We start from the raw sequence: 14,724 nt of genomic DNA, 5'->3' as shown, positions 1-14,724 counted from the left end.
ATATTCCTCTCCTGTTTGTGGCTGAGTGCTCTACTGACACAGTCTCTACTCTGATTGGTTGGGAGCTTTGTGCTTACCACTGTCTACTGCACAGAGGAACTTCCCTGATGAGGTTTGAGGGCTGCAGAGAAACGAATTCAGGGCACAGTTCGATACTGTGTCTGTTTAGCAGAATAACAGTAATAAATTCATAATGGGGCCTGTGAGCTCTGCAGCCCCAGATTCATAGCCGTTTATGGTACTAGGTATGAGTTTTCTCTTCTGGAGGAGACCTTAAAACCAATTAGAAAGCAGCAGGTTACCCTTATAACATTGTCCCTGCTGTGTACTTCTGAATGTATCTTGCCAGACCAGTTGTTACTGTAATTCAGAGGGTTCTGTAGTAGGGGAGGTTTGTTGGAGTGTTGATCAAGTCAATTCTGGGACTAGAGAAGTAGTTGATGAAGTGATCAAACACTCCTGTTTCATTTCCACACTAATCAACCAGGGGTTCTGACGGCTTCTAGCTCACCATCTTCGGCTTCTAGCTCACCATCTTACCTGGAAAGACAATTATATGGTCAGAATATGAGTTTGACCTGCAGTTCTCCATATATAATATAGTAAGTGCTTAAGGGACTACTGAGTATTTTACAGTGCTCCTAACTGTTGAACTGGGTGGGCCTCAGGAAAGAAGTATGAGTGCTCACATATGAGGTGCTGGAGACATGGATCTCTCCCCCCACACACTTTTTTTATTTATACAACTGAAAGTCTCATTAAATATGATATTTTGGCTGGGCATAGTGGCTCATACCTTTGATCCAGCACTTGGGAGGCAGAGACTAGTGGGCCTCTGTGAGTTTGAGGCCAACCTGATCTATACAAGTAACTTACAGGGTAGCTGGGGCTATGTAGATAGACTTGTCTCAAAACAAAACAAACAATGACAACAAAGAACAATATTTTTTCTTATTACATATGTGCACTCCATTTTCTTTTCTGTTAGTGTCATCTTAAATAACTGCGATTTAAGATCTACTAAATTAGTTTCATGAGTGACTAGTGGATTCCACCTAATCCACAGTTGAGAGAATATAAAAACTAATTAGTAATCTCTTTTTTTCTTTTAAATTTCTCTTCCTTTTTTTTCTGTCCATTTTCTTTTCTTTTTTTCCTTCTTTTAGCTGGTCAGTTTCAAAGGCTAGACAGTTCTAGATCTTCATAGGAATGTACAGGGACATCATTGAAATCAAGTTTCAGAAATGCTAAGTAATTTTAGATGATAGATTCTAAGTCATTTGAGACAATTTTTTTGTAGTATGTAATTAAAGAAATTGATTTCCATATTTTGACATTACAGCTAATGATTTCACTTTAAAATAAGTGTTTATTCCTTTCTTAGACAACTGCAGTTGGAGAAATGCCAGACACCAGTAACTGGGACACCGGCTGCTAATATCAGGTGATGTAGTGGCTGGCCGTCTCATTGCAAATATCTCCACTCATTTCAATTTCAGAGACGCTTGAAGATACATAATCCAATACAGTTTTTTGATTGAGAATGAATAAAGTGTTTAATACCCCAAATGAACCGTTTTGTAATAAGTAAATAGTTCTAATTTTCTACTTTTGAGAATTTTATACATGAATATTTTACATAATTTTCACTCTTTCCTCCCCCTCCAACTCTTCCAATGTCCCCTTTATACCTTTCAACTTCGAGATCTCTTCTTGATTATTTTTATATTCATATGCATAAATGTACATACATACACCCTGGTGAGTCTATTTAGTGTTCCTTATATAAATACATATATTTTTATTTCATGTAACAAACCTGTAGGGAAATAACACTGTCAGAAATAAGTTTTCAATATAAAATTTGATATTAACTTTGTTACAATTTTTTATTTGTAAATTATAATGTTTATTAAAGATGCAGTGAATAAATCTTTTTCTTTTTTTATTACAGCAATATTTTGATAGTATAATATTTTTAAATTATTTTAAAAATCTAGAACTTCTCATTGGTGTCTGTTTGGCCTATGAGGCAGAACATAAGTACACAGATTTATTTTCAGACTGTTTTTCTGTTTATCTAGGTTGTATGTAAGGTCTTAAATGATTGAACCATGCAGATTAGAAAGTCTGATTTTCTGTTTTGAAGATTTATTAGTGATTATCAAATACAGTCAGATACAGTCTTCTTATGTCTGCTTACAGTCAGGTAATGCTAATGTTCTCCAAATTGAGAAGCTCTTTTTTTAGTGAATATTGCTGTATCAAAATTGAAGCAGTTCATAGAAATAAGATGATTTTCATATTTGCTCCTTCTTAAAGATAATTAAAAAGCATCCTTTTGACAAGTTCCCTGTCTTTTAACATATATTTTGTTACCATTTATATACACTCACATAGCTAATTATGCTTACTAATTTTAGTTAGTAGAAGGATTAAGATTTCAGTTAAAGGGGACACATCTGTTAAAAAAATTACAGTAACCTCAGGCATTATAAATACTTTGTGTTGTGAAAAATTGTGAACAGGGTGTTTCTGGAGCACAGCTCAGTAGCTATGCTACCTAATCTGTAGGATCTACTGGTTAGTCATGTTTTCTTTTTTTAAATGTTTTCTGATTTTTTAAAAATTTATTAGTTTTTTACCATTCCAAGTTCCCACTCCCTCCTCTCTTCCCATTCCCTCCACACATCCTCCCACCCCACCTCCATCTAATCCTCAGAGAGGGTAAGGCACATTGCCTTGTGGAAGGTCCAAGGCCCTCCCTACTTTGTACTTTTTGGGTTGACTGTTTCTTTGAACACATTCATAGTTTCACTTTTGATTGCATCTGGAACTACAGTGCAGAACTACAGCATTGCAGCACTACAACACGACAACAGCATACAACACGCACTATAGTACTACAGCGTTATAACAGCACTACAGTACTCCAGCAGTGCAGGAGCAGTACTAGAGCAGTACTACACTGCAGTTCTTTCTTTAGCTGTTTTTTAAAAGCAACTGGTATTTAATTGGACACAGTGAATCATATCTAGTCACAAAAGTGCCTTCTGTGTGACTACTAGAAAATGCAGAAATAAACTTGCTCTGTGTGGGTGCTAAACTGAACAGTATGTAATATTCCTTTCTCATTTTCTTACCTAAATAGTTTTTAGGCCTTTTATAGTATGTCTATTGAAACTGTTCTAGATACTTAAAAAACATAGTTGGATTTTCAGCTGCTGGTGTTATTTAGTATTTAGAAGAGATTGCGTCTGAGATTTATATATCTATTTTTCAAGTGTTAGGGTTGGGGCTCAGGGCCTTTGCGTGTGGAAAGCAAGTACTTTAAAAGAGCTGCACCCCCAGCCCTGTTTCTAAGAAGGTGTTTAACAACAGTTCAGGGAGAAAATGAAAGTAACCTTTTTAGTTGTTCTTTACATTTTAAAGATTGTATCATCATTTGAAAACCATGGATTCTTTCTTCAGAAAGATGGTGACCGATTGTGGATTTCAGAGTAAGAAGTTCTCTCCCCTCACCACTGTTAAATTTTGTGTTATTTTTCCAGTATCTGCTGAGAAGAAAAAAAAAGTTTATTGACCAGAATTGTTAACAAAAAGCTTCATTTATCAATGAATAATATGTATAACTGTCCTAGCTCCAAGCATGGTATTAAATTTGGGGGATCATAAAGTTACATATAAGAAGCTGTATCGTCAAATACTAATACTGCTTGATGGGTGCTGTCATAGAGAAAGTTCTACCACCATTTGGTTCTGTCTTGAAATTTGGCAATCCTCCTTAGTCTTTTAGGTGCTAGGATTATGGGCATGTGCCACCATGCCTGGTTCTCCTGAGGATTTTGTGTATGTATGATGCTTCTTTGTGTGTGGCCATGGTGCCTGTGTGGAGGTCAGCGGTTCACCTTTGCCATTTGCCTTTGCCATTCTACCTTGTTCAAGATGGGTCTCTTTACCTTGGCATCACCAGGCTGGTTAACCCTTCTCCCCATAAGTGCCTGTGCTGGGTTTTACATAGGTTCTGGGGAATCCAAGCTCAGGACCTAAGGCTGGTGGAGCCTTCTCTTCATGCAGCCCCTATACCCGAAAGTCTTAGTTTTAAACTATTTAAATTCCTTAAAAATAGTTTTAAAAATAAGAATTCTGTATTACAAGTTTATGAATTGTTCTGGGAATGTTCTGAAGTGAGTGAGGTAACACAGGAGATGTGTTAGTTTCTTAGTGGTCATTATTGTCAAACTTTGACTTGTCCTCCTTACCTGTCATGAATGATTGATTTCTTAGTCAGTTTCCATTGCTTTGTTTTTATCTATTCAGAAAATTCAGTTTTGGGAGTGGACTTATTTCCAGCATTAAAAAACCTGTTCATTTTTTAATGGCTTCATTTAAAGCTAATTCACTGCTTCTTGCTTCTCTCCTGACTTCCCAGTTTCAGGTGTGGGCCTATTTTCTGTGCCCCTCTATAGGGAAGGAATTTAGGGCTGTTTCTTGGCCTTGCTGTCCTCCATCATGTTGCTGAATTCCCTGTGCTAGGGTTCATAAGGGATGGAAGGCTATGAAAGGCAGAGAATAAAAGCTCTTTAATTTAATGATACTCTTTTACTTTCTATTTCTATTGTGGAACAGTTTGTGTTCTTGGAAGATTTCCTATGCACCTCTTAGACAGAACAGTCTACAAGTATTTCTATACACAATAATGCATACACAGGCTTTACCAAAAAGAAGCACATTCAGTAACTGAGAGGAAGGGAAGGGCAAATAGGTTGAGGAGTGAGAAATGTATAAATATCTGTGGAACATTTTTACTTCATTTGTGGATTATTTGGTTTCTTATATGTAGAATATGGTTTTGGATAGCTCACTGCTTAAACATAAATGAAAAGCTATATATAAAAAATACATAAATTTTCTAAAAGAAAATAACTTTCTTCTAAATGGAAAAAAAGCAGAGAAGGAATTTTGTTTTAAAAATTTCAAAAGTTAATAGTTAACAGCTAATTAACTATTTAAAAGAGCTACATTTTAAGGTAAATTTTATGTAAATTTATGTAATAAGGGGGATATTATAATATACTTTGAGATATTTTACTAAATTTTTGATTTGTGAATGGGCATTGTTTTTTTTTTTTAATATATTTATTTAGTAAGTATACAATATTCTGTCTGTGTGTATGCCTGAAGGCCAGAAGAGGGCACCAGACCTGATTACAGATGGTTGTGAGCCACCATGTGGTTGCTGGCAATTGAACTCAGGATCTTTGGAAGAGCAGGCAATGTTCTTAACCGCTGAGCCATCTCTTCAGCCCTGGGCATTGTTTTTTAATATTTATTTTAACTTATATATATTTGTGTGCACACTTATGTGGAGGTCAGAAGGCAGTTTATGGGGGTTGGAGCACTATACTGTTACCCTCTGATCCATTTAGTCAGCCCAACTATTTTAAAAGCCACATTTTGAGGCACAATGTACATATAACACCATGCAGAGGTTTCAAATGTAGCTTTATGCATTGACAAGTATATAGCTGCCTATACTCTAATGAAGGTACAGGATATATGCTTCCACAAGGAAGTTCCTCCATGCTATTTTCTAGTGAGCTATCCTTCACCTGGTAAACTTTGGCTCTGATTTCTAGTCCTGTAGCTTAATTCTGCTGGTTCTAGTATTTCTGTGACTTTAACTCATTGTGTCTGATGTCTTTCAACCTACTCATGATTCAAATGGTATTCTGTTATATGAATATGCCAATTTGCTTATTCTTTGTTGAGAATACTTTAATTGTGTTCAGTTTTGGTTTTTATAAATGAAGTTACAGTAAAAAATTGGTGACAGAGCTTCTGAATACATTGTTTTATTGATAGGTCATAGGATAAATATACATTTTCCTTTATAAGAAACTGTCAAACTTGGTTCCTTGTCATACCGTATTGTGCTTGTACAGAAATTAAGGACAGACATGCTTGTTCTTAATTTCTGCTAGCATTGCTACAGGTAATCTTTTAAAGTTTTGCCATACTTATGAGTATGAAATGATACTTCTATGCTTTTAATTTGTATTTCTATGGTGAATATGATAATCAAGACTTGATATATTTATTGGCTATTTGCTAACATTCCTTGTGGAAAATATATTTATTTTTTGCATAAAATAGTTTATTATTTAATTGTAGTGTATTAATGCATATTCATAAATATACGAACTAATTTTCCGTAATTTTTGTTTTTTCTCTTCAGCTCTATTTATTAACTTTTTATCTTATTTTTCCTTTATATATCACAAGCTTACAAAGGTATTTTCCTTTATGGTTCTCATTTTTTTGTGTTTAGAGGTATGATTCATTACATACTATTCTTTCATGGATTGAATCAAGGTTCTCCCCCCCCCCCCAGATGTATAGTTGTTGTGACCCATGTCATTTTTGAATCGACTTGATGTCTTAGTGGAAAATCAGCTGGGCATCTGTGTGGCCCTGTTTTGGACTCTGCTCTTTCACTTACCTATTCTGTAGTAGCTCCACATTGTCTTGATTACTGTAACTCTCTAGTAAGCCTTGGCATTAGGTGCTGTATATTTAATTTTGTTTTTGTGGTTTGAGATTATTCTAGATTCTGCATTTTTACAATAACTTTAGGCACAGTCTTATGTTAGAAAAGAGACTCACCAGTTTTTTGGGGATTGTGTTGATTTTATAGATATTTTTAAAAGCTACGTTTTGAGGTGTTCTGTTCTTCCTTATTTTATTATGGAGCCCAGTAAGGGCATTTCAGACATGTATCACCACAGCCTAGCTTGACACTGTTATTGCAAGGCGTGGAAGCCTGCTTGGATTGCTTGGACGAAAGTAGATGTTCATCTACTGTAGCTGCCCGATTAACTGTAGAGTTCACATGTATTTGCTAGCTAAATTCTTAAAGGAAGTATGTGATTGCTCTTTTAAAAGTCTCCAGCACTTTTTTAATGCTTTAGTGGTTTCATCTGTATATCGGAAAACTCAGTGCAGGTAGCTAGGCATGGTGGTATATGTAATGCTAGAACTTGGTTGGGACTCTGAGTCAGGAAAATTGCAAGTCTGAAACCAGCCTGTGATGCATAGTAAAACCCCTGTCTCTAAAGGAAACTTTTATATACCTATCTTCTCCAACATCTCTTAGCCTTGTGAAATTTTTTTTAAAGGCTTAGTTTGAATATTACATAAAAATTATCTTTCTTGAGAGATCCAAAGACTGTGTTTTTGTACTATCAGTTTTGTGACTCTTTCCTATATATAAAGGATAATAAATATTTGAGTAAATGAGAATATACTTTTAAAATGAAAACATACTTTTGAAAAGTAAAAATTAAGTATACAAGAGTGAAGAAAATAAGATTTAAAATTTTTAAAATGTGTGTGCTGTTTTTGTGTTTTTAAATAGAATAGCTATATTAATTTCTCAGACTTTGAGTACTTGTTTTTCTTATTACAGTAACTTTTAAATGGGAATGTCTGGTCTAATCAGTGGATGCTGTTTTATGAAATGCTCAGTACCTTTTCTTCTTTGTTATTTTAAAACAACCAGATCCCTGATTTTTAAGTTGTGTTTGTTGGGGATAGGGAGATGCTCAAGTGGAAAAGTAGCTCTTGCACAAGTGTGGGGCCCTGAGTTTGGATCCCCAACACTCCTCTAAGAAGCCGGGTATGACATGTGCCTCCATAACCCTGTCACTGGAAAGGGGCACAGGCAGGGGACCCTTGGAGCTCGTTGTCCTGTCAGCCTGGCTAGTCCATGTGCACTAAGTAGATGAGAGAGAGAGAGAGAGAGAGAGAGAGAGAGAGAGAGAGAGAGAGAGAGAGAGAGAGAGAGAGGTAATTAAGATAGACACCTGTGGTGACTTAAATGCGAATCGCTCCCATAGGCACAATTGTTTGAACACTTGGTCCCCAGTTGGTGGTTTTGTTTGGGGAGGTTACAAAATTCTTTGGTGGTCTAGCCTTGCTGGAGGGAGTGTGTCACTGGGGGCAGGCTTACAGAGTTTTTAGTCTTACCTTGATTATAATTTGTTTTCTCTGCTTGCTACTGCAGTTAAGATATATAATCTCTCAACCTCTGGCTTGGGCTGCCTGCTGCCTTGCATTCCTTATCACTGTGGCCAAAATAAACTCTTCTATAAGCTGATTTTGATTATGATGTTTTATCATAGCAACAAAAACTAATAAAATATCTGATTTCTACCTCTGGCCTTCATACATACTTGCATATATGTGTGTGCCCATATGTTCATGATCATATAAACATTTACACACATATATATATATATCACATGAACACTCAGATTCACAATTTTTTTTAAAAAAAGTTAAATTTGTTTTTTGTGACATTTGGTATTAAAGTATAGATAAAAATTAATGGTTCATTTAAGAGTCTACTGTGCTTTGATTTCTGGGGCCTCAACAGGTAACCTAAGCTTTTATCATTCACTTTCCTAAATATATATGTGATCTTTGTTGACAGTTTTCTCTTTTTAATGTCACAGCTCTCTATCAAACCAGCTTCGATCCCTGAGAAGATAATTTTGAAGACATACTTTGCTGAGAAGACAGCTGCGAACAGTTGTCCGAATGGGATGAACACGCCTCAGCTGACTGACTATCGGCTGGAGTTTGAACGCTAACGCTGCTCATCGGGTACTCTTACCTAGTGATGCGCCTACTCTTACAGTGCCCATTTCATTGTGCTTGTCTTGATTAAAGAATTCAAAGTGGAGTACCGCAAACTTGATATGGATAATAAAAAGAAAGACAAGGACAAATCAGATGATAGAATGGCACGACCCAGTGGTCGATCAGGACACAGCACTCGAGGAACTGGCTCTTCTTCCTCTGGAGTTTTAATGGTTGGACCTAACTTTAGAGTTGGGAAAAAAATTGGATGTGGCAATTTTGGAGAATTACGATTAGGTAAGACTATTTTGTTTGTTACATTATCAAACAAATGTAAAGATACACTTGTAAAGAAATACACTTGTAAGACTACTTTCTTGCTTTAGTGTTAAGTTCCTTGTGTATACATTGGAGGCTTTAGTTGAACCATGCTTTCTCAAAGTACTGGTTATAAAGAATATAGGTGTTGGAAATTTCTTATTTATTTGTACGAAATTCCCTAGTTTCTAGATGTCTGTTTGTTTGAGATTAACCATTCTCATTTCTTAAGACTGTGAGAAAACAAGAAAAAGTAAATTTAAAAGATCATGCGTGGGCTGGAGAGGTGGCTGAGTGGTACTAGAGCACTTGCTGCTCCTCCAGAGCACCCAGGTTTGATTCCCAGCACATTGCAGCTCACAACCACTTGGGACTCCAGTTCAAGGGGATCCTCTGCTTCTGACTTTCTTGAGCATCAGGCTCAAGTGCATAGTGCACACATGTATTATGTATGTGTGTATGTATATGCAGGCAAAACATTCATACACATAAAAATAAGCTTCACAGTTTTCACTGGGTCCCCTCTTTGTTGAAAATAAAATTATTTGTATATTTCTACTGAGCTATTTCTTATTATTTTTTTAAAACACTCTAACTTGTAGTGTCTCTTTTATTTCATTTGTTTTGTGTTGCTAATGAACATTAAATATGAATGAAGAAGCAAGCTAATAAAAGCTAGTGACATTCTTGTACATAGCTATAAACAATGTAGTTGGCAGATTCTTTTACATTTAGTAGGGATTAAAATCTTTGAAAGGGCAAATATTTTGTGGCTTAGTTTTTAAAGATAGTGTTCTTACTTGGGAGTCAGAGAAACTAGGTTATTTACTTTCTGTCAAAGTTTGAGATTATCCATCTAATTCTTAACATGGATCATATACTGAAAAATGTTTATGGATCTCTTTCTAGGTTATTATAAATATTAAATTTAGAGTATAATATAAAAAGCGAATACAATATCTATATAGTGTTGTAGGAGGCCGCTTGTTTGTTCCTGGCTGCTCAGCCCTGAAATAATCACATAGAAACCATGTTATTTGCAATACTATTTGGCCAATAGCTTAAGAGTATTTCTGGCTAACTTATATCTTAAATTAACCATTAATCTGTGTATCGCCATGAGGCTGTGGCTTACAAAGTAAAGTTGTACTCTGGCGGGGGGTACATGACTTCTCTCTGACTCCGCCTTCTTTCTCCCAGCATTCAGTTTAGTTTTCCCTGCCTAGCTCTCTGTTCTGGCCTGCTCTGCTATAGGCTTAAAGCAATTTCTTTATTTATTAACCAATAAAAGCAACACATAGACAGAAGGACCTGCCACACCAATATAGGCTTTGGTTGTTTTTTTATTACAGTTTTCTTCATAATTTAGAAATAACTATTCTTACAATATACACTATGTATATGTATGTATTCATATAGAACAATTTTAGTGGGCCAACTTAACCAGAACAATATGAGACATGGTATCCATGATCTGTATATTGAAATTATACTGTATATTATGGAGCATTCCCTTCTGTGTGTCTGTGAATGAGCAAAAGTAAATACAATGTGCTGGCTTAGGATCTCTAATCTTATCCAATCAAGTGCCTGTGTAGAATCTAAGTGTGTTGTGTTTGTATGTATGATACTTACATATTCATTTAAATTATATATATGTATATCTTGAAAAGTCAAGTGAATATTATAATAACTTATAGTCTGAGACTTTTCCTTCTAAGACACAATTCTATGAAATTCTAATTTGGTAAACCAAAGAGTTTATTGGTGTTAATTTTAGTAGTCTGTGTGAGAGGCCAGTATGACTCAAAGGCAGCTGCATCACTGAAAAGCCCACCCTATGTGGGTGCCAGCTCAGAAAAAGTTGCATTCCCAGAGATCTGCCTAGCTCACTGTCAGCTTGACAGGTTGGGAGCATGTCCTTCTCACAACTTATGGGTGAGGGAGTCTCTTCTTTGAGCATCTGTTTTTTGCTTTCATAAACTTAACCTTGGGGAGGGACCTTGTGAGTTTGGAAGCTGCAGCTCTAGGGTTTAGATCATTTACTTCCTGAGTTTCATGCTTCATTCCCCTCTCCAGGAGGAAGTGTTTCCATATATATCAAATAAATAGATCTTTTCTTTGTATGTGTGCCGTTGTTTTGTGGATATCTAAGTATTTTCCATATATATACCATGTCCATATACATATACAGAGCTAAGTTAGTCATTTTAATTTTTCTTACTCAGAGACATGGTTTATTACTTTCTTTTCAAAGCCCTCCATGGTTTCTTTGTTTATAAAAAAGTTATTATAACTCTGAGACTAAAATTACAGATGGTGTGAGCCACCATATGAGTGCTGGCAATTGGTCTCAGGTACTGTGGAAGAGCAACCAGTGCCCTTAACTGCTGAGCCATCTCTCCAGTCCTGCTTTGGATCCTTAAAGTATTTTTATTAAAGTCACATTACTAAAGCATCCTGAACATTTGATTTTCTATACTAATTTGTATGTGTGTGTGGTATTTTAGCAAGAAAGACTATAAGATTTACTTTTTATAGGTAAGTGCTTTTCAAGAAAGGTACTAATTTTCAACAAGGATGCTCTTCCTTCCTTCCTTCCTTCCTTCCTTCCTTCCTTCCTTCCTTCCTTCCTTCCTTCCTTCCTTCCTTCCTTCCTTCTTTTCGTAGAGAGCTGTCTCTTACCTCGTAGGATGCTTTACTTGCCCAATACCTCTTTGATACCTTGATGTTGTAACTTTACATAGAACTCGAAGATACCCCCAGCCCCATCCCATGCATAGTTGCACCAAGGAGAGAGAGAGAGTTGTCCATTGCTGGAAACTCTTCTTACAGGTTATTAGTTTTTTCATAAAAGGACTGATTGAGATTAAAAAGCACACAAAGTTGTAAGCATTAAATTTAATTAAGTCAACATTTTAAACATCTTTATTTTAAATGATAGGTCAATTTATTTGCTGTTTTCTTTTGTCTTCATCTGTTGTCAGTACAATTTGCATTTTTTGACTGTTGGTAGATAGATTTCAAGTTTAAACAACAATTCAGAATCCCTAGAACTATTTTTGATACTTATCAAATACTTCAAACAAAGCTATCCAAAATAATAGGATTCTATTGTGTATTTAAAACATTTTTTGTATCTTATGATCTTTGGACATCTTTTAAAAATAATTAAAATTCTTTAACAATTTCATGCATATATGTAATGTGTTTTGATCCCCACACACCTCTCATGTCCTTTCCAAGTGCCTCTGTACTCTTCCCAGCGGTTTTCCCTCCTACTCATGGTTTTCATTTTAGAAAATGCCCCTACTGGGTTTGAGTGGCTTTGTGCCCGTGCCTGCGTGGGGTCATTAACTAGACATGAACAGCTTACCAGTGGATGCGTCTCACTGAGGAAATGCTCTCCCTTATCCTAGCTGCTGCCACCAGTTCCTCAGCCAGGGATGGCTCCTCATGCATCCCTCCCACTCATGCGGTCATGCTGATGGTTTCAACTTGTGCAGGTCTTAGGAAGACAAGCTCAGTTGCTGTGAGTTGATGAGTGTCGTTGTCATGTCATGTCCAGAAGGCAGCGTTTCATAGCACTCTTCCCAATTATTAGGTTCTTCAATCTCTGCCTCTTTTCCTCCATGTCCTCTGAGCCCTAAGGCTTGGGGGAGTCATACTCAACAGTTACTTGATTTCACTTAGTTCAGCCACTGGCATTAATTACAGCTTACTGCAACATTAAGCATCTCTGAACTAATATTGATACCAGCACTAATTTATTGAATGAGTTGGGCACAATTGAAAGTTGAGGTGCCTCAGATCCCTCTGGCTCTAGCACTCTATCGGTGTTGTGTAGGGGAGGGGCAGGTGAGAGCCCCTTGTCTAAATTGTCCAAAGGTTTCTCCAGCCTCATTGTCTGGTGAGGTTCTTTTTTTAGTGAAGTAAAAGAATCAGCAAGCATTGTCTTGACTTTTATTTCACAAGTTTCAGTGCAAAGGCTGCTACCTCAGCCCCTATCCTCTCCTTTATTTTGTGTAGGAGTTTTGCCTGTCTGTATGTCAGTGCCCCAAGTATGTACAGTCCTGTGGAGGTTAGAAGAGGGTGTTAAATCTACTGGATTGGAGTTACAGATGGTTTTAAACTGCCATGTGGATTCTGGGAGTTGAACTCAGGTCCTCTGAAATACCCAGAAGTCTTCTTTGGATATGTTAAAAAAACAGACAAAAACAAAGATCCATCTTGTTTGGGGGACAGCCTGTGCCCCCTATAGTTGGTATGTTCTTAGGAAAAGAGCAATTACTAGAGACTTAGGGGCATGCCTTGGGTATGTGAATTGAATTATCCAATCTCCAGCTTGAGTGTTTTTATCTGTCTCTATCCCTAGGAACAGTATTCTGTACCATGCTTTTAGAGACAAGCCTTCTACCCAAAGACCATTGGAACTGTGGAGACACGTCAGTCTTAATCTGTTTATCTTGTCCTGCCTTTCCCCCAAAACTGTAATAATAAAGGCCTTTGCCTAAACTTTTTTTTACGTCCTTGTTTTCTGTCACCTAACACAAACAGGCTGCTTCTGCAGTCTTCTATGGCAGTAGCCTTCCTAATGCTGCAGTGTTTAGTACAGTTCCTCACGTTGTGGTGACCACCAACCATAAAATCATTTCTGTTGCTACTTCATGTTTGCAATTTTGCTACTGTTATGAATTGTAATGTAAATATCTGTTTTCTGATGGTCTTAGGTGACTACAGTGAAAGGGTTGTCTAACTGTCCCCAAAGAGGTTGTGACCTACAGATTGAGAACTACTGCCCCTGGCTTTCTGAGAGAAAGATAATTTATTTCCTGAGCTTCTCCTCAGTTTTCTTGTGGGCGTGCGTGATTGACATTACATTAAAAAAAAAAACCCTCAGAAATGTTGCTTTATGAATGACCATATCTGAAATAAGATACTGTACCTCTTGACATAATTAAGTTTCAATAACTCCTCTTAGTTTTGCTTTTCTCCTTTATTTCCCGTATTGCTCACAACTCCTTATTTTGATCTTTGGGCTTGGACGTTATGGTGCTGGAAGTTCCATAACCCTTATATCTCCATTACATAAAGATTTGGGTAATTTTGTTATTTTTATGTTTATTGACTTCTGCAAAAACATTCTAAAACACTGGAAAATGTAAAAATAAAGACTAGACAGTGGGGCTGGCAGGATGGCTTCGTGTTGCACAAGGCACTTGTCACCAAGTCTGATGACCTAAGTGTAATCCTTGGTACCCACATGATGACAAGTGAGACTGACTTGCGAGTTGCCTCTGACTGACGTACATGTACTCCATGGCACATGCATGCCCTGCCCCCCTTGCCTGAATAAATAAATGTAAAAATCAAAAAATTGACAATGATGCTATGACAACAAATTTCAAAGTCCCCAAATACAGTAATTTTAGTCCACTTACTTTGTTCTCTTTCATATAACACAGGCAGAGGGCGGACACTTGGGGTGTCTGTACCCTGTGTCCAGTGTGTGTCTTTAGTGTTTGCAGGGCTATCTTCCTAGCTGTTAACTCCTTTCCAGTCAGGAACACATTACAGTCCTGGAAATTGGAGATATCGTACTTTTTCTACACCAGTATCAAGTTTTTCATTTGGCCACACAAAGCTGATAAAGAGCCTGTAGTTTGTAGCTGGAAAACCATTTTTAAATTTGGATATTCTTTGTTATTGGAAGTACAGTGTTAATGCTGATGGATAACTAGTGGTTCCTGCTATAAACAAATA

The 14,724-nt window shown here is 36.7% G+C and overlaps 1 protein-coding gene across 12 annotated transcripts in view; it reads left to right on the top strand.

The window, feature by feature from the left end:
- Window positions 1-14,724, top strand: part of Csnk1g3 (casein kinase 1 gamma 3) — a 90,736-nt gene that overhangs the window by 16,230 nt on the left and 59,782 nt on the right. For 11 of the 12 annotated variants that reach the window (XM_050149247.1, XM_050149248.1, XM_050149244.1 and 8 more), the window contains exon 2: window positions 8,517-8,940. In XM_050149247.1, coding sequence (XP_050005204.1) covers window positions 8,763-8,940 — 178 coding nt within the window. In that variant the 5' untranslated portion in view covers window positions 8,517-8,762. Of the gene's footprint in view, window positions 1-1,384; window positions 1,445-8,516; window positions 8,941-14,724 lie in introns of all 12 variants that reach the window. The other variant, XM_050149245.1, reaches the window with a different exon arrangement.

Source organism: Alexandromys fortis, unplaced genomic scaffold (genome assembly GCF_014885135.2).
Source record: "Alexandromys fortis isolate MF-2015 unplaced genomic scaffold, M_Fortis_MF-2015_v1.1 scaffold_60, whole genome shotgun sequence".
In the NCBI taxonomy this organism is placed as follows: Eukaryota; Metazoa; Chordata; class Mammalia; order Rodentia; family Cricetidae; genus Alexandromys; species Alexandromys fortis.
Note: the sequence above shows the minus strand (reverse complement) of the source record. Positions and strands in the feature narration are given on the sequence as shown.